This window comes from Equus asinus, chromosome 5 (genome assembly GCF_041296235.1).
Source record: "Equus asinus isolate D_3611 breed Donkey chromosome 5, EquAss-T2T_v2, whole genome shotgun sequence".
NCBI lineage: Eukaryota > Metazoa > Chordata > Mammalia > Perissodactyla > Equidae > Equus > Equus asinus.
This window is the reverse complement of record NC_091794.1, coordinates 36305918-36327075: the sequence shown is the minus strand read 5'-3', so window position 1 is coordinate 36327075 and position 21158 is coordinate 36305918. Positions and strand designations below refer to the sequence as shown.

At 40.9% G+C, this 21158-nt stretch overlaps 1 protein-coding gene across 2 annotated transcripts in view; it reads right to left on the bottom strand.

Moving 5' to 3' along the window:
* Positions 1–21158, bottom strand: part of IGF2BP2 (insulin like growth factor 2 mRNA binding protein 2) — a 147848-nt gene that overhangs the window by 11376 nt on the left and 115314 nt on the right. The window contains exons 8-12 of one of the 2 annotated variants that reach the window (XM_044771240.2): positions 14709–14831; positions 14231–14366; positions 11678–11806; positions 1238–1306; positions 184–300 (exon numbers count right to left, since the gene is read on the bottom strand). In XM_044771240.2, coding sequence (XP_044627175.1) covers positions 184–300; positions 1238–1306; positions 11678–11806; positions 14231–14366; positions 14709–14831 — 574 coding nt within the window. The remainder of the gene's footprint in view (positions 1–183; positions 301–1237; positions 1307–11677; positions 11807–14230; positions 14367–14708; positions 14832–21158) is intronic. The other variant, XM_044771241.2, reaches the window with a different exon arrangement.

The following is a 21158-nucleotide window of genomic DNA, read 5'->3' as shown; positions in this document are numbered from 1 at the left end:
TTTTTTCTAATACAGTTGTTAGTTGAACAAAAAAGGAATGAGAGAGATAAAGATGAGAGCAAATGTCCTGGGGGGCAAATTTTCCAGGTCCTGTGGGGTTCAGTCCCTGGATGGGACTGACAGAAGGAACAAGGATGGGGGGTGGGGAGGGATGTTGGAAGAGGTGGGATGAAGTGGCTTTACCTTGATGGAGGCACCGGCGAATCTAGCCAGCTGTTTAATGTGCGCCCCCTTCTTCCCGATGATGGCCCCCACAGCCTGGGTTGGTATGAAGAGATTCACAATCTCCTGCTCTGGATACTGTAAGGGCAAGACAAGACAGAAGACATCATTCCCACTGGGGTTGCTCCTTCAAGGCACTCAACAGTTACTGAGCATCTGCCACGAAGCACGTGGTAGGGAGGCCACACTACCCAGGAAATGGCCAAAATGGTGCATGGGATTCTTCTGTGGCCTGGGGCTCTGCAGGTGTGAAACTTGAGAAAGGAACCTGAACACAGGGAGGATGGCAGGCAATCAAAATGCAAACTCCTCTTGAGCAGCTCTGAATTTGCCGGATACAGAAAGCTGTCTGTTCACAGGTTTTCTGTCGTATACAAACGTGATATGTACTTCTCCTGTGTCTTCATCCAAGAAATCAATATAGTAATCAAACACCCAAGGCCTGAGGACGGGGCCCTGAGGCACTTGTTAGAGGGAACGGGAAGCTGCCCACCCGACATTGTAGCCAGGAATGGCATATTCGCAAGAGCGGTGTCATATTCCAAACAAGATGGCCACTAGACCCACCCTGATGAGGCTGCATGGTGACAGCCCAGAAAGACATGGGCAAGGCCACCAGGGGTCCTCGCTATAGGGTTTGTGGGAATGACATGATCCCATTTGCTAGACTTTGTTCAGAGATCTCTAGGAACCCTGTTCTTTAGTCCAACATCACCTCCTACTTTGACCTATGATGGCTCATTTGCACCAGTTTCCTGCCACCTATGGGATTTGTAAGCATCAGCAGGACTGCTGAACGGGACAGCACGAGCACTCTGAACACCTATAGTCCACTTGAATGCTGGGTAGTCTGGTGTGCTTATGCCCTCTGATGTGTCCCTCCTAGGATGACCCAGAACCACAGCACCCAACACTCACACTGTGAACATCCACTGGCCAGTCTGCCAAGGACTATGTGGTGTCAGGCACAGGAGAGGGAAAAGTGGTGGATGGCGCTGAAGTGAGGGGCACTTACAGAGTGATGATGCGGGAACGGGCTGAACTGGTGAGGGGGGTACAAGCTGGAGAAGTATCCGGAGTGGGTCTGCAGTATGAGAGAAACAGTCAGTCAGCTGGTGCTCTAAGTCATTCACCAACCTCATGGAGGCAAGATTCCCACACGTGACACAGGTCTCTGCACCATCACCTGGCCCCATTGTCGCATCTGCACACCTGTCCCTCTGCAGCTCAGACCTCTGCTCCACTTCCCCTCCGAGCACTGGGCTGGGCTGAATGTTGATCACTTCTGGCTGAGCCATGCTTTAGGCTTCCTAGCATCTCTCCATAGGAGTGATAACCCGCCACACACTCTTTTAACCTGTCCTCAGGTCAAGAGGCAGGACCAGTGGCTTCTATTTCTGGGGCATTATGAACCCTGGATACAAAGGAGCAGAGAGTGCTAGGACAATAACCAAGAGTTATTCGGAACAAGCAAATGTGCTCCTGGGAAGTCAGATCAGTGAGCTCCATCAGAGTCTCAGAAGGAACGGAGAGACTGAGAATGGAGAAACTGAAAAAGAGCTTGAGGGGCCGGGCCTGTGGCCGAGTGGTTAAGTTTGCGTGCTCTGCTTCGGCGGCCCAGGGTTTTGTTGGTTTGGATCCTGGGCGCGGACATGGCACTGCTCATCAAGCCATGCTGAGGCAGCATCCCACATAGCACAAATTGAAAATACAACTATGTACTGGAGGGCTTTGGGGAGGAGAAGAAGAAGAAGGAAAAAAGAAGACTGGCAACAGATGTTAGCTCAGGTGCCAATCTTTAAAAAAAAAAAAAAAAGGTGGAGAAGAGAGAAAGAAAATGAATGAATAAATATATTGTGTGTGAGTGTGGGGAGGGCGAGCATGGGACAGGAAGGCAGATGCGGATAGAAGAAAACAGAGCTATTAGAAAAATAACATTTTAAAAGTAGCTGCTTTTGATTGAATACCTACTGTGTACTAGGCAGTGTGGTAGAAACTTTCTATCTATTCATAAACTCTTTTCATCCTCACAATAGTCTGCAAGGCAGGAATATGTCTGATTTTATATATTCTTACGGGCAAGCCATTGACCAGTCAGCACAGTCTAGTTAACTGTGCTTTACATAAGGCCAAGCAAACACTGACGTGCCTGTTACGGGAAAAGGGGTTGAACGGCTCTGAGCACCATGGGCCCAACCCCTCAGGACGACCCTACGACACAGCCTCCCAGGAGGACCGTCCAACAGTGGTAAGACGAGGGTGAGGCTTGGACTTACGGGACCTAGCTTTCATTTGAGGGCCCTTTAGAAAGTCTTATGGTGTCCTTCGTCCCCTGAATCTCTAGCTGAAGTCTGAGCTCCAGATCACAACTTCGCCTCGTGACTCATTACAGACAAAATGAAACTGTTCCCCTTTCTGAGCTTGGAGAGTGGACTTCTAGACGTGGGGAAGAAGAGGTGTCAACACAGTGGGGAGTGTCCCCCAGGGGTGCTCTAGGTGCCCAGAGCACCTCCGGAGGACAAAGCTACGCTTGTGGAAGGGAATCATCACTATAGCGCAATCCTTTGTTGCAGTGACACCTCACGCCCACAAGAGGGTGCTATGATATCAGCGTTCTCCTGGCAACCTCTAGTTTCGAAAGGAAGCTGAGTGAAGAGGTTTGGCTTCCTTGGCCCCGTCTCTTTCTTGAAGAGCCTCACCTCTAGACCCTTCTCTGTGTAGATCCCTGTCGTGGGCCATGGGGCCATGGAGTGTGGGGGGAGAATTCCTGCAGCTTTTTTGCTCAAAGTTCTTGGGGAAAGGATGCTTTTGCCCTCCTTGCCTGGAGAGCCTTTCCTACAGCCCTCATAGCAGAAATAATTCTTCTTTTCTGTGTGTGAGGAAGATTCGCCCTGAGCTAATATCCACTGCCAATCCTCCTCCTCCTTTGATTGAGGAAGATCAGCCCCGAGCCAACAGCTGTGCCAATCCCCCTCTACCTTGTACATGGGACGCCTCCACAGCATGGTTGATGAGCAGAGCAGGTCCGCACCTGGGATCCGAACCTGTGAACCTGGGTCACCAAAGCGGAGCATGTAGAACTTTAACCACTTAGCCATGGGGCCAGACCCAGAAATAATTGTTTTGAACTGTGATTTGGCCTCACTTGTGTGATGCCAAGAATATACTGGCCACAGTGTAGCTCTTATTCTGAGTTCAAATACTCCTGACAGAAACACTGTTATCAAATTTAGATCTACCACTTGGGTTAGGGGAGAGAATCAGCTGTAAAAGGATGAAATGGACCAATCCCCACTCCCCTTTTCATTCATGAGTTACAGCTGGGAAATTGTGAGGAAAGAGCCTGAACTCAGCAATCAGAAGCTCATTTCTGGCTGATTTTCTGCCACTAGACTTTGTGGACATAAGTTGATTTCTGGAGCCAGAAGACTCAGAAGACCAGAGTCTGCATCACTAGCTCTATAGAAGGGAACAATTTATTCAGCCTTCCTGAGCCTCATCCACAAAAGGATTTTTAATATCATTATGCGGTTCATTCAATTATTCATTCAAAAGATATGTGAGCATCTACTATGTGTGAAGCACTGTCCTAGGTGCTGGGCACAGAGCTGTTGAGACAGAAATGGTCACTGCCACTACGGGACTTAGGTTCTATTGGGGAGGCAGACAGTACTGTGAAAGAGATGACCAGGACGATGTGGGGAAAGGGAGCTGCATAGATGAGGGATGGGATGGCGACTTCGGCTGGAGTGGTCAAGGAGGACTCTTGGAGGAGGTGACCTCTGAGTTGGGACCCACAAAGGAGATGGAGCCCTGTGACGGCACTGGGGAGCGAACATTCTAAGCAGGGTTCTTGGAGGTCCAGAGGTAGGAAAGGGGTTGGCCTGTTTGAAAAACAGAAAAGCCGGTGTGGTGAAAGCAGGTAAGAGTATAGCAGGATACCACAACAGGGAGGCAGGCAGGGCAAGACCACGCAGGGCCTTGTGGGCCTTGTTTTGGGCCTGGATTTGACCCTAAGTACAAGGGCTGCCCCTGAAGGATGTTACATAGCATTCAATGAGGTCACAGGAATGGAAGACTCTATCATTGGGCATCATGTGGGCTGAATCAATGCGTGTTAAACGAGTACATGTTCATAATGAAGTGTGTGTCTTTTCAGAGCACGCTTTCTTTTTCCCATCCCCCCCAAGCTTACATGGCGTCTACAACCTCCAACGGAAGCAAGAGCTTCCAAACATGCCTAGTCATGATGATTAGAAGAGTTGTTGATGATCTGAACAAATGTTCTCTAAGGGGAGCAGGTTGTAGCCATCTGACCAACCAACAGCCCTGAGAGAAGGAGGTCAGTAGGTAACCCCAACCCCAACATGGCAGTGGGGCTCACTGTCCTAGTTTGAGAGTCCCCAGCTATTTTATGAGGGAGAAGCTACTTTATTTTTGAGTGTTTCAAAAGCATTATGATATTGGGGAGGGAGAGAGGAGGTGTCTGGTGAAGGCACCCCTGCCAGGTGTGCGCCCACCCCCTGCCAACAGTGACGCAGCAAGGTGGGGGGTGGGGGGGTCATTATTATCCCCTGGTTCATTTCAAATTCTCAGTTGGAGGGAAACTGGTATCTGCTTTTCCTCTACACTGACTGCAGGGGTAGGTTGGTGCATACACCAAACTTGTAAAAACTGAAAAGGGAACTCAAACAGTTGGGCCTGCTTTTCCTGGAAGAACTGCCAGATCCTCAGTTCCAAGCTGTTATGTGTGACCATCCGATGCATGATTGAGGTAGTACTCTGAAGCATGAAGAAACTGGGGCGGGAGGAGTGAGGGGTGGGAATGGGGTAGTGGAGAGGGCAGGGGTTAAGACTGCAAATTATGCTCAAATACTTAAATAGCTTCAATGTAACGATGCCTTGTTGCAAAGATGGCAGGGGCTTTCCCTAGGAAACAGGGATCTGGGCGTGGGCCTGGGCGAGGGCAGTGGACTTGGCCAGAGAAGTCAGTGTCATGGGCAGAGCTTTCCAAGATTCAGAAGGGGCACTGTTCTGCCCCAGCTTTTCCAAGTGCCTCCCCACAGCAGCTGCTTATCCACCTGCGTGCTCTCATAGGACAACCTCCAGAGCTGATGGGGACTAGAAACTGGTGAGGAAGCAAGAGGCAGAGCTAAGATTGGAGCACAGTCTCTGTGTGTGATCCCGCAGCCCAGGATCTTAACCACCACATCCAACACTGCCCTCACCTGGAACCTTCCGAATTCACTGGTTCAGGTGGGGCCTATGGCACATGTTATAATAAAGCCCCCCTAAGGATTCTAAAATGCCATCTGTTGAGTGTATTTAAAAGCATGAATGGACAATTAAAATTCATATATGGAGAATGAGCAGCACGAAAGAGGGGAGATTCAAGAGGACAGTGCTTTAATACGTGAGTAGACTGCTATGAGTTAAGACCAATCAGAGAACTAGATTGATCTTGGAGATTAAAAACGTGATCAGTGAAGTAAAACTCAATAAAAGCAGGATACATAGAAGAGACACTCCTGCAAAGCCAACGTGTGCATCAGAAGATTAACCCATGGAAAACAAAAAGAGGGCATTAGAGACATGAAGAGTGGAGGGAACAGATCCTCCATCCATCAAGTGGGACCTCAGGAAGGAAGAAATGAAGTGGAGAGAAGAGAAGTGATACGAAAACTAATTACAGAAGCAAAAGATTTTCCTGAGCCAAAGAAAAACTTGAATGATCAGATCAAAGGGCTCAGATTCAGATTTCTGAATTCCAAGGGGGAAGGCAAAAAAACCTTACAGACAGAAGAAAAAAGAAGTTACCTACAAAAAAAGAGAATCAGGGTGAAAGAGAATCACACTTATCTGACAAAGGAAACACTACAAGTAATGTTTTCTGAGTTCTGAAGGAACAATGACCCTAGAATTTCTGGACACCCAGTTGAACTTTCCTTCATGTGTGAGGGGAAAAGAAAGCCATTTTCAGAAAAAGAATGGTTTAGAAATTATGTTACTTACATATTATTCCTGAAAAAAAAGTTGTTTGAGGAAGTACTCCAGACAAAAAAAAACCAATACCTCAAAAAATGAGAGGATATGGAGCACAAGAAACTGTCTGCAGTGAGCAAAGAAACCAGTAAAAGTTTAGTTAATTCTAAGTAACTGTAGATTATGAGACTGTATATTCATAATGAAAGAAAGTTTTATAATTTGGACTAGAATTCCACATTATTTCTAGAATTATATGATCAAAACCCACTAAATAATATCAGTAAACTGCTCTCAAAATTTAGTAAGTCGTATTGATAAAAAATTATATAGAGGATCTGAGCCACCAATTAGAAGCTTGATTTTACAGCTATAAACACAACTTTGAGCCCGTCAGAGAAGGTTATCTTTCCGAATGTCAAGAAACCATTTTGAAAACCAAATGGTTTTCAAAAATTGATGATGCAAAAGGCCACAAAAATCACAAATGTTCCAATAATATTCTCTGAGTACAAAGTACAGGAAATAATTTCAAGATAACAAAAAGAAACCCTCGAGTACTTAGAAATTTAAAAAATAGAAAAATCCCCAGCAAAGTTGATCGAGGAAAAAAAAGAAAAAACACAAATACATGATGTTAGGAATAAAAGAGAGATATAACCACAGGTTTGGAGATTTAAAAGGGAACAGTCTGCTTTGTACAACTTTATGCCAATACATATGAAAAGAGAGATGAAATGAATACTTTTATAGGAAAATATAAATAACAAAACCAAGTCAAAAACTTATAAGAAATCGAAAAGGTTATAAATGATCTTTCTCCAAACAAAAGGGGCTAAGTCCAGATGTTTTACTGATGGGTTTTATAAAATCTTCAAGGAACCAGAAAATCCCTATCTATTCTTTAATTTTCGCAAGTGTAGTAAAAGTTGGCCTTCTTTCCAATTCATTCTTTGAGAAACAAATAACCCTGCTGTTAAAACTGTTGAAGATAGTATAAAACTACAAGAAGTGCAGTGTAGAGAGATGAATGGAACGGAACAGAGTTCAGGAATATGACTAAGTGGTAACTTAGTGTATGACAAAGCTGGCATTTCAAATTGTTTGATAAAATGGTGCATTATTCAGTAAATGACTTGGGGAAAACTGTGGAAAAAAAAATAAAGTTAGATCCCTATCTCAAAGTATAAGTCAAGACAAATTCCCGATTACAGATATAAATATGAAAAACAATCCCCAAAAACCAACAACAAAAAGTTACTATAAGAAAACACGGGAGGGGGCTGGTCAGGTGGTGTAGTGGTTAAGTTCACACACTCCACTTTGGTGGCCCGGGCTTCACTGTTTCGGATCCTGGGTGCTGACCTACACACCACTCATGAAGCCATGCTGTGGCAGCATCTCACAGAGAAGAACTAGAAGGACTTACAACTAGGATATACAACTATGCACTGGGACTTTGGGGAGAAAAAAAAAAAAAAAGCACAAGATGTTAACTCAGGGCCAATCTTCCTCATCAAAAAGCACAAAAAAAGGGATGCGTCTGTGGTAGCAGGGGTTCTTTAAGAAAACATAGGAGAATACTTTTACAGTCTTGGATGGGAGAAGGCTTATTCCTTAGCATGTCATCAAAGGCCAGAAATCCATACAGGCAAACGTTAGTTAAATTGGTGGATTTAACTACCTTAATTCTTAAAATTCTCCATGAATTCTGTTGTAGGGAAATCTGTGAAAATTTAAAATGCATGTACCCTTTGACGCAATAATTCCAGTTTTAGAAAGAATCTACTTCCAGACATACACATGTGTGCAAAGACTTATGTATAAGGATATTCGTTTTGACACTATTTGTAGTAGAGCAAACCTGGAAACAATCCCAATGTCTAAAAATGTGCTCAGTAGAAGAATTATAGTAAATTCATACAGTGGAATACTACGTAGCCAGTAAAGAGAATTAGGTCTAGCTATGGAAAGATGCCCATAAGAAGTAAAAAAGAAACTTGTAATTCACTAAGTATAGCATCATTCCATTTGTATTTCTGAATAATATCATTGTACATATGTTAAGAAAACATTTTTTAAAAACTGTGTAGACATAACAGTGCTAAACTTCTGGGGTGTGTTGTCAGGTGAAATCTGGGTAAGAGAAGGAAAGCTGAAGGGAAACATCGATATTTTACTTCATATAGTAGTTCGTTTGTTCAAAATATGTCTATTTTAAATTATTATGGCATGGGACATCACAAAATAAAGCAAAGAGAAATGACAAGCCGGTGGAAAATATTTACAATATGATAAATGGTTAACTGCCTTCATATTTACTTAGCTGTTACAAATCACTAAGAAAAAGATGGGGGGGAAAAGACGATAATGGCAGCTAGGATTTACATGGCAATTACTATGTGCAGGTTTTAACGTATTTAATAACTCTCACAACAACCCTGTGGTATGTGTACGATTATTATCCCCATCTTACAGACAGGGATGCTGAGATGCAAAGAGGTTTAGGTGCTTGCACAGGGTTAAAAATAACAAGTGATGATGCAGAGAGTCAAACGCAGGCAGTCTGGCTCCAGAACCTATACTGCCTCTCAATAGACTGACGGGCAAGGGATACAGAAAGACAATTTATTAGCAAGGAGATAAGACGGCAAATCAACTCAAAAGTGTTGAGTCTCATAATAACAAAAGAAATGTATATTTTAATGTACTAGATTGCAAGAACTAAGTATATTGGTAGTGAGGATATGGGAGAAAAAAATCCCTCTGTCACATACTCTTGATGGGAATGAAAAGTAGTAAATCCTTTATGAATCAAAATGTATATATTATGTATCAACATTTATATATTTTATAATGATACACTCTATATAAAATGTATACATTATTTGGCTCCAGCAATTCTATTTCCAGGGATTTATTTTGAGGAAATAACTGGATAAGAGAGCCAAGATATATATACAAGGATTTCCACTGTAGACTGAAAATTTGGAATATATATACCATATATATAAACAATTTGTATAGAAATAAATTGTATTACACACACCCACATGTATACATTGAAACAGTGGTTATCTCTAGACTAAGAAAAACCTTGCACTTTCTATATTTCTCTATTATTTACTTCTTAAATACTACGTACGTATTACTTTTGTCACCAGAAAATAATAAAAAATGACTTTTCATACATACACATATGCATTAAAAATTCCAGAGTTTCGAGACCAACCCACGCATGTGTGAGCCAGCTGTAAGGAGGTACACAGACTGCCTCACCCTTGGATGCCAAGAGCAAAAACAGTAAAGTTTTGTGATGTCTAAGTGCAACCAAGAAATACCCTAGTCCTTTGAAATCTGAATGGCTATGTGACAGGAAAACAATATTCTATAAGTATTTAATGTATCCCCACCACCCCACCCTACCCTGTCCTTCTCAGGTGGGCTGGGCCCACCAGGGAAGCCCACTCAGCCCATAGTGTAGACTCTGCAGGTGTGGCTTTGGGGACCTCTCCCAGGTTCCACACAAGTGGGTTGCAATGGCCACCTCCACGCCTTGGGCCTGCGCTTCTGCAACTGCCTGAAGGGGACGTCTGCAGGAGCCATGTTGTCACAGAGGCTAGGCAACTGCGTGCTCTGGATCAGAATCTAATCTTGATCTACGGGATCAAGATCAGAACTGCATGGCTTTTAGCTTAAATAAGAGATTTTCTTTAAAATCTAATTTATAAAGAACAGAAACTATGTTTTAGTAAAATACTACTACTGTTTTAGTTTAAAATACTACTTTTAGTAAAAATCTCAGATGTAAAGGAAGCTTTCCAACTGGCAAAACTTATTGTCGAGTTTAGAAAATAGTCTGCTTTCACATGAAAACTTCTCCTCTTGTTTTAGTTTTGGGGTCTGCAAAGTTTTTCTGTAAAGGGCCAAATAAATATTTTAGGCTCTGAGGGTCAGAGGGTCTCTATCACATCTACTCCACTCTGCCATCATAGCAGGAAAACAAACATTCAATATGTAAACCATTTGGTCATGGGTGTGTTTCAATAAAGCTTAATTTACAAAAGAAGTGGTGGGCTAGACTCGGCCCATGGGCTGTAGCTTGCTCACCTCTATTTTAGATGATCAGTTTTAGATGTGGTCTATTTTATTATACCTTTTTTCTCGCACCACTTATGTTATTTAGGTAGAGAGGGTAGCCTGGCTTTTGATGTTTTCTTCTGTGGGCAGTACATATAGACTTTCTCCCAAGAAATGAGATGTGCCTCAATGCCATTTAATTGTACCAAGCTCGGTCATTCTCAAATCTTACAGGAAATGTATGGGGACGTGCACCTGTCATAGTTGTTCTTGCTCCTTGGAGCAGCCACGTGACCATAACAGCTGCCACGTCCCCAGCTCTCCCCAACACACACACCCCCCCCAAACATACACAGCTCAATATTCGGCCTTATCCTTCAGTTTAAGGGAAAGTGGATGTAACTCTAATGAAATGGCCTGAAGATTTAGAAATGACTCAGAAGAACTGTCTATAAACAAGATTGTATGTTCCTGAGACTAAGGACACGGGTGCCAGTTCACGTCTGTATTTTGTTGGCAGAAAAGCACAGTGGGTTCATTCCAGCTCTCTACAGATAACCCAAGGAGCTCCTAGGAATTCTCACATGGCAATGCCTACACTGGAGACCACCTTTCACAAGAAAGGAGTGGATGAAGTAGAGTTCACCAACCTGATTTTTCCCATTTAAACAGTATAAACATTGGGGGAAAGACAGTTTGCTTCAGAAATAAGCAATATGTGTGGGGAAGAATTAGGAAAGAAAAAAAACCAACCTGTTAAGTATCCTGAACCCCAATTTGGTAATGTATTGATCTTGAATAATGCTTGTGAATAGGAGCAACAAGTAGAAAACTCCTGAAAATCGCATTTCTTCTTTTGTTATTAATTGTGACTCAAACAATAAATACTTATTGAGAACCTACTAAATGCCAGGCATTGTGCTAAGTGTTGAGAAACAAACCCTGTATTATTTTCTTTTAAAAACTGCCTACTAATAAAATATAATGCAAGTGACTTGTAGACAGAGGTGGGAATTATACAGACATCTAACTCCCAGAGTCATCCAGATACCTTAATATTTTAATAAATGAACAACACTCAGGAAGGTTCTTATTTGAGCTAATGGTTTTTTCCAATAAATAGGCTTCTAGTTAATGAATGTTCTAGTAGTTTCTTTCTTTCTTAGATATGATATATACTACGTTTAAGAGCACACATTTAGAGGATGGTTTAATAATATTAATCTGTCCATTAGGAAGAAGTCCTAAGAAATGCTGGATTCATTCTATAATCAATTTAATCACGAGCATGGCCTCCAAAGTAAAGCTTTAGCTCTGATCAACACAGCAGAGTAATGCTGCAGCCTGGGGGTGCCCAGCGCACGAGCAAACCTCTGAATGCTGAGCTACTTACAGCGAAAGGGTGGTAGGGGGGAGCGGGGGGAACTCCTCGGGGCCCTGCTGGTGGAGGCAGCATGGACAGTCCTGTTGAAAAGATGCCAAGTGCGCTGAGGTTCAACCCCGGGATCAGATTGGCTTGTTGCTGGGAATAGAAATGGAGAAAAAGATGAGGGGAGGAGACCAGAGAGGCCCAGCTTGCCTGGGTCAACCTCTACCTCTTTCTGGTTGGGACCAGAGTCTCCTAATCAGCTCCCCCCTGGCCCGGTGGACCTCTTCCCCACTGTGCTGCCGGGGTGGGCTCTCCAAACCTCAACCTGACCACAGTCTTCCTTCAAAGCTTCTCTGGCCACCCTCGAGAGTGTCTACACGTCGTAACACAGCAAACGAGGCTCTTCCTGGGGACTTAGGTGACCTCACCAGCCTCTCTCCTGCTAACCTCTCATCCCCATCCAGCCCAATCCTGCTCCTCTCTCACCTCTGGACCCCTGCACATGTTGTCCACCTTGCAAGGAATGTGCTTCTCCCCCTGCTCACCTGGTTAAGTCCTACTCATCCTGTGGATTTCACATGAGCTCAGGTGTCCCATCATCCAAGAAGCCTTCTCTCACCCCAAAGGTCTCAACTCAAGTGCCTTTTTTGTGTGATCTCAACACTCCTATGTTTCCTTAAAATAGCACTCATCACACGGTATGTGAATCAGCTGTGTTGTTACCGCTTCCCCTTTAAAAGCATAATTTCCTTGTGGATAGAAGCTATCTTACTTAGTATTGTGTGCTCAGCGCCTGGTACATAGTAAGTATTCAATAAATATTTGTTGAATGACTATGTTTAAAACAAACTGGATTAAGTTTTTTTCCAACTCTATCCAGGGAAAGATCAGACCCTTCACCAGGATACCACATATGTAAACTCCATTACCCGGATTCAGGATTGTTCACAACTTTGGCTTTTTCACCATTTAGTTGCCATCTTCATGATTACCTTGCTTGCTTATTTCACATTTAAACACGGGATGCTTACATAGGCTGGGGGTGAGTTTTAACCACACAGTCCTTCGGAGGCAGAAGGATGGAGCAACCCACCCAGGCCTGTGTCTGACCTGCCCCCACCTTGGTCCCCTGAACACTAAGCAGTTCTCTAACATTTTCTATTCTATCTGTGGCCAGGGTCACCGAGTAACTTGTCTTCTTTTAGAATGTTTGGAATACCAGAGGTGGAATCCTTAACCTTTACCCCATTTGATATATAAGATCTAGTGATTTTGTTACTCATCTGTCAATGCATGACTTCGGTACAGACATGAATGAATCTAAGTATATGTATGTTCAGGTGAAGGTGTGTGGAGCACCCAGACCCTTTTGTAGATTTTTCAGGTGTTCACAGAAAGAGATGTTCATATAAGACATCAAGAGCCCAAAAGAAGAAAACGAGATCACTGGATGATACTTCCACAGCCAAATACACACAAATGGGGGGAGAAGGTCACACTGCAATCTTCTCATCATGTCCCACAATTACGATGTGATGTGGGCTGCTGAGCTGGGGTCCAGGGGAAGGTAGGGGAGAGGACACTGACGTGAGTAAGAGGGTCCTGTGGAACAGGCTACATGAGGGAACTGGGTTTAACCTACATAGCTCTTTGTCAACACTTGTCCCTCTATGAAATGTTACCAGGTCTAGGATTCGCTTCAAAGTCATCCAAGGCAGGTGGGGAAGTGGATGAAGGTTCAGATGAAACAAAACAGGTCATGAGTTGATAATGACGGAAGTTGATAACTATATATCTATGAGGGTTTATCATATTATCCTTTCCTCTTTTGTATATGTTAGAAAATCATAATAAAAAATGAAAAAATTTATTCTGAGCTGAGCTGAGCTTGGGTTTTGCTGATGGACAAATATTTTTAAGATTTCTCAATGCCAGACTGGTGTCTCCCCATTATAAAATGGGAACTAGGTAGCAGTAACAGGAAGGACAAACCCAAACCAGTTTGCTGGAAGTATTAGTGAGAACTTAGGTGGTTGACAACATTCATTGTGCAATCTAAAAGAGCAGATCAATAAGCAAGAGATGAAAATCAGAAGTTAATTTTAAAGTATGTATTTTTAAAATTTAAAAAGTAATAGGACAATATTATATAAAGTTTGGAAAGGAGGAAAATAAAATCCCACTTTCCTAACAAAGTAGCTATTTTTATTTTTTGTATGAAGTCTTCCAGTCATTTTGATCCATGCTATTTTACATAATTGTTATCCTAGTTATATACACTTTTACATATTCTTTTCTTAATTAACATTACATCATAAGCAATTCCTCATTCTTCAAAGTTATGATTTTATTATGAGTTATGGCTTCATCCTATTTTGTCCAGTGCATTTATCATAATTTACCTGGTTGGTTTCCTGATTGTTTTAATGCCCTTGCCTAAAAAACACAGGAATAATTCTGCATACCTATTCTAAGGTGCTTCTTTATTAGCTGAATGACAATTACTCTTAAAGAAGCTTGGGTCCTGCCTGAAAACACACGTGAAAACCAGCAGAGAAGAAAGCATCAGGCACTTACATTAACAGCCAGCATATCATTTTCAAAGGCCTCACGCAGCTTCTTCATAATCTCTATCTCAGCATTTGCACAGGCCTCAACTGTGCCCTTCACAGTGATGGTTCTTTCAGGGTTGTATATGCTCAAATCCTGCAAGCTGGCCACCGGGGAAAAAAGAGAAATTTCCTTTTTTCAAAAGGAAAAATAAAATCTCAGAAAGATCGCAAATAAGTCTTGGTGGAGGAGGTGAGATTCCCTCACTGCACACTGTGGTACGGAATACCTGCCTTCTTATCTCAAATCACAGTAGTGACTTAGATCTTATCCACAGTAGAAAAGGTTTGACTGGTAACTATTTATGTACTTGTTTTGATGGTCTGGGAGATAATTACATCACTTATATATTCCCATTTTATGGAAAAGCAGATGAATGAGTTGGGCATATTAAAATGCTTAAATTCTCTATTATTGGGCACAGTTAATCTTATGGGTAGCTTACGATGAGATTGTTATCTTGGTCCCTGTCTCATGTTCAATTTTCTTCAAATTTCTGCCTTCTTTTCCAATCAGTCTTCCAACCAAGCCATTGTGGGCCAAGATTTTCAGAGGAATCTCTTCAGCTCTAAAAGAGACAAAGAACAATTTAACACTTAAGGTGGGCACAGTGGTTGCCTCCCAAAAGCTATTACCCTGCTTTTTTCTCACAGATGGAAGACTTTTTTCGGGTACCAATAGCCATGGGCTTTCGGAGAGGCTCAATCCCTCACCTATCTCAGAGCATGAATTCTGATTAACATAAGCCAAATCATGGTTATTTTACTCTCTTGTTGTGACTGGCTGGAAGTGGGTCCATGAGGCAGACCTGGCCAACGAGGTATGAGGAGAAGTCTGTTGGGTGACTTTAGGAAGGTTTTCCTTGCTCTTAAAAAAGGCACAAGGGAAAACGATATTACCCAGATGGCAGACTAGGAAGCTACAGATCCTCCAACCCCAAAAAGATATCAAGTTAACAACAATGGACAGGCCAGAACACCTCTGTGAAAACTCTAGAGATTGACCAAGAAGCTACAACACCCCCAAGCCATTAGAGAACCCAAGGGATTCCAGCAAAAGGGATCAGAATATTTGTGGCATTTGGCAGGCACGTTTGTGCTCCTTCCGCTATCTAGCATAACAAGGAGCAAGCGGGAGGAAATCTCCCACACCAGGGCTTCTCCCTTGGGATGGAAACAAAAGATTGAACCATGAATTCAACATTCTGGCTTGTCTGGGAGCTGCCTGAGAGATTCGTTTCTGTCTCGCCTGACTCGGAGGGCTGACAGGACTGGTGCCAGAATCTGGAAGCCACGGAAAACAGAGTTGAACAGTATGGCAGAGCTGCAGTTCCAGAATCAGAAGCCAGGCGAGAAAGAGGTCAGAAGTTTGAGAGGTGAAGGTATTCACCCGAACAAAGCCAAGTAGGCAAAGACTGTGAGAGGCGGTTGTTTTTCCAAAGGTCCAACTCCCAAGAAAATATTACAAGGCATACAAAGAAACAAGGAAACAGGGCCAAATCAAAGAATCAAAATAAAACTCCAGAAAGTGACCTTAAAGCAACTCAGATCTATGAGCTACCTGACAAAGAATTCAAAATAACTATCATAAGGATACTCAATGACCTAAAAGAGAACACAGACAACTAGGTGAAATCAGAAAAATGATGCAGGAATAAAATGAAAATATCAACAAAGAGAGAGAAACTATAAAAAAAAAAAAAACCTAACAGAAATAACGGAGCTGAAAAAATACAAAAACTGGATGGAAAAGTTCATTAAAGGGTTCCACAGCAGACATGATGAGGCAGGAGAAAGAATCAGCAAATTTGAAGATTGGTCATTGGACATCATCAACTCAGAGGAGGGAAAAAAAAAAAAAAGAAAAGAAAGGCTAAGAGAGACTTATAAGACACTATCAACTGGGCCAATATACACACCATGGGAATTCCAGAAGGAGGAGAGAGAGAAAGGGCAGGGGGCTTATTCAAAGAAATAGTGGAGGAAAACTTTCCAAATTTGAGGAAGAAACAGACATATAGATTCAAGAAGCTCAAAGATCTCCAACTGGGATAAATCCAAAGAGAATCACACTGAGACACATTATAATCCAAGTGTCTAAAGTCAAAGACAAAGAGAGAATCTTGAAAGCAGCAAGAGAAAAGTGATTAGTAACCTATAAGGGAGTTTCCACAGGATTATAGGCAGATTTCTCAGCAGAAATTTTGCAGGCCAGAAGGGAGTGGAATGATATATTCAAAGTGCTAAAAGAAAAAGCTGTCATCCAAGAATACTGTTCCTGGCAAAACTGTCCTTCAAAAACGAAGGAGAAATTAAGACTTTTCCAGATAAACAAAAGCTGAGGGAGTTCATTACTATTATACCTGCTCTATAAGAAATGCTAAAAGGAGTCTTTTAAGTTGAAATGAATGGACAGTAGACAGAAATACAAAGCTTTATGAAAATATAAGGTTCTCTAATAAAAAGAAATACAAATACAGTAACCTGCACTATAGCAATCTGATGGATAAAATTTAAATGACAAAAACATTAAAAAAGACAAATCTGTGTTAATGGATATACCATATATAAAGAGTAACTTGTGACATCAGCATAAGGGGGAGTGGAGTTGTAAAGGAGTAGAGTTTTTGAATGCAACTGAAGTTAAGCTGCTATTAGTTTAAAATAGAATGCTATAACTTTAACATGTTTTATGTAATTGCAATGGTAACCACAAAGAAAATATCTACAGAATATACCCAAAAGGAAATGAGAAGGGAATCAAGGCATATCACTAATAAAACCAAAAACAACAACAACAACAACACTAAAGGAAGGCAGTAAGAGAGGAAAGTAGAAACAATAAAACTACAAGACCTACAGAAAACAACAAAATGGCAATAGTAAGTCCTTCTCTATTAGTGATTACTTTAAATGTTAAGCAATTTAACTCCCCAATTAAAAGACACTGATTGGCTGAATGGATTTAAAAAAACAGGATGAAAGACTTCAAATCAACAACTTTACACCTCAAGAAATTAGAAAAAGAATAAACCAAACCCAAAGCTAGCATAAGGAAGGAAATAATAAAGATAAGAGCAGAGATAAGCAAAATAGAAAACAAAAAAACAAAAGAAAGGCATCAATGAAAGTGGAAGTTAGTTTTTTTTAAAAGATCAACAAAATTGACAATTCTTAAGCTAGATTAACTAAGGAAAAAACAGAGAACACTCAAATACCTGCTATTAGAAATGAAAGAGGGGACATCACCACTGATGCCACAGAAATAAAAATGATTATAAGAGAATACTATGAAACTGAACAGCAACAAATTGGATAATCTAGAAGAAATGGATAAATTTCTAGAAAGACAACCTACCAAGGCTGAATTATGAATAGGAAATCTGAACAGATCAATAATAAGTAAGGAGATTGAAGAAGTCATCAAAAACCTCCCAACAAAGAAAAGCCCAGGACCAGATAGCTTCCCTGGAGAATTATATCAAACAGTTAAAGAAGAATTAACACCAATCCTTCTCCAATTCTTCCAAAAAACTGAAGAGGGGTGAACACTTCCAAGCTCATTTCTATTAGGCCGGCTTTACTCTAACACCAAAGCCAAACAAAGACACTTCAAGAAAAGAAAACTACAGGCCAATATCCCTGTTGAATATTGATGCAAAAATCCTCAACAAAATACTAGCAAACAGAATTATAAAGTACATAAAAAGGATTATACACTATGATCAAGTGGGTTGTATTCCTGGAATGCAGGGATGATTCAACATGAAAATCAATCAGTGTAATATGCCACATTAACAGAATGAAGGACAAATACCAAATGATCACCTCAATTGACACAGAGAAAGCATTTGACAAAATTTAAAACCCTTCATGATAAAAAATATTGAGCAATCTAGGAATAGAAGGAAATTATGTCAACATGACAAAGGCCATAGTGAATGTCATATTCAACGGTGAAAGACGGAAAGCTTTTCCTCTAAGATCAGGAACAAGACAAGGATGCCCACTCTCACCACTTGTACATAGTATTGTTAAGTCCTAGCCAGACCAATTAGCTAAGGAAAAGAAATAAAAAGCATCTAAATTGGAAAGGAAGAAGTAAAATCATCTCTGTTCACAGATGACATGATCTTATATGTAGAAAACCCTAAAGATTTCACAAAAAACTCATTAGAACTAATAAACTAATTCAGCAATGTCGTAGGATACAAAAATGAACACACAAAAATCAGCTGTGTTTCTATACACTAACAACGAACAATCTGAAAAGGCAAGTGAGAAAACAATTCCATTTACAATAGCATCACAAGGAATAAAATACTTAGGAATAAACCTAACCAAGGAAGTAAAAGACTTATACACTGAAAACTACAAAACATTGCTGAAAGAAATTTAAAAAGACAAAAATCAATGGAAAGACATCCTGGACACATGGATTGGAAGATTTAATGTTGTTTAGACATCCATACTACCCAAAATATCTATGGATTCAATGCAATCCTATGAAAATCCCAATGGCATTTTTTTCTATTTTTTAGAAAAAGATTTTCTAAATTTTTTCTAAAATTTTTTTGGAAATCGAAAATTTTTTTCTAAAATTTATATGGAATCTCAAAGGAACTTTGAGAGTCAAAACAATTTCAAAAAAGAGCAAAGTTCGAGGACTCACATCTCCTGATTTCAAAACATATTACAAAGCTACAGTAATCAAAACAGTGTGGTACTGGCATCAAGACAGACAAATAAACCAATGGAATAGAATAGAGAGCCCAGAAATAAACCCATACAAATATGGTAAAATGATCTTTGACAAGGGTGCCAAGGCTACACAATGGGGAAAGGACAGTCTTTTCAACAAATGGTGGTGGGAAAATTGGATATCCACATGCAAAAGAATGAAGTTGGACCCTTATCTTACTCCATATACAAAAATTAACTCAAAATAGATTAAAGACCTAAATGTAAAACCTAGAACTCTAATATTCCTAGAAGAAGACACAGGGGAAAAGCTTCGTGACAATGGACTTGGCAACAGTTTCTTGGATATGACACCAAAACACAACGGCAAAAGCAAAAATAGACAAATGGGAGTCCACCTAACTTAAAAACTTTTATGCATCAAAGGATACAATCAACAGAGTGAAAAGACAACCTATGGAATGGAAGGAAAATATTTGCAAGTCATATATCTGATAAAGGATTAATATGCAAAATATATAAAGAACTCCTACAACTCAACAACAAAAAATCAAATAACTGTTTTAAAAATGTGCCAAGGACTGGAACAGACATTTCTCCCAAGATGACATAAAAAATGCCAGCAATTATATGAAAAGATGCTCAACATCACTAATCATCAGGGAAATGCAAATAAAAACCACAATGAGATATTGTGAATACAAAATATTACCTCATATCCATTAGTTTGACTATTAATAACAAAATAACAGAAAATAACAAGTGTTGGTGAGGATGTAGAGAAACTGGCACTCTTGTACACTGTTTGCAGGATTATAAAATGGTGTAATTGCTATGGAAAACTACTTGGAGGGTCATCAAAAAAATTGAAAGTAGAACTGCCATGTGATCCAGCAATCCCAATTCTGGGTATGTATCCAAAAGAATTGAAAGCAGGGTCTCCAATAGATATTTGCACACCCATGTTCATAACAGCACTGTTCACAATAGCCAAGAGGTAAAAGCAACCCAAATGTCCATGAATGGATGAATAAATAAACAAAATGTGATATATACTACAATGGAATATTATTCAGGACTAAAAAGGAAGAAAATCCTGTCACATGCTATAACATGGATGAAGCTTGAGGACATTATGCTAAGTAAAAGCAGCCAGTCACAAAAAGACAAGTACTGTATGATTCCACTTATCTGAGTTTTTCTAAAGTAGTAAAATTCACAGAAACAGAAAGTAGAATGGGAGTTACCAGGGGCTGGAGGGAGAGAGAAAAGGGGAGTTGCTGTTTAATGGGCATAGAGTTTCAGTTTTGCAAAACAGAAAATTCTGGATATTTGTTTCACAACAATATGAATGTACTTAACACTCCTGAACTGTACACTTAAAAATGGTTAAGATGGTAATTATGTTACGTGTTTTTTTTTACCACAATAAAAAGTTGAAAAAAAGAACAAGAAAGGATGCCCTCTCTTTCAACTTTTGATTATTTTTCTGTGGAGACACAAGGTCTGAAATCACCACAGCCATCTTGTCATCACCAGGGGATTATCAGACCCCCTGAAGAAGGTAAAGCAGAAAGAAAAGTCGTGGGTCTTTGAGTCCCTGATTCAACTGACCTTGGAGTCATGCTACCTTAGGACTTCTTGTTATGTAACATAATAACTGTTTCTTAGTGCTTAAGCCACTTGTTATATGTTTTCTGTTACTTGAGACCAAAAGCATCTAACAGATGCTCAAGATAAATGAATGCTTGAAGCAGTTCCACTAGAGTGTAACTTTCAGAGGTGAGGGTTTTTTGTTGGCCTTGTTCACTGGCACATAGTAGGTACTCAATAAATATTTGGCAAATGAATAAAAAGGAAGTTTAGGATCCCTCTTCTCCTACATCCTCCACCTACTACTCACCCACCTCAGGGCTCAGCTTAAATGTCACTTACACAGGGAGGTCTTCTCTGAAACGCCCTAATCTCCTCCTGTCCTAAAACCTTGACAAGGGTCTCCAGTTACAGTGTAGCACTTCTCACAGCCGCACTTAGTAACTTACTGGTGTAATTATTTGTTTAGCGAATGTCTCTCCCACTGGATTGTAAGCTCCATGAAAGCAGGAACTGGGTCTTGTTCATGACAGTAGCCTCAGCCCCCAGCAAAGTACTTAGCACACTGTGGCAACACTTAGGAAGATTTTATTTCAAAGATA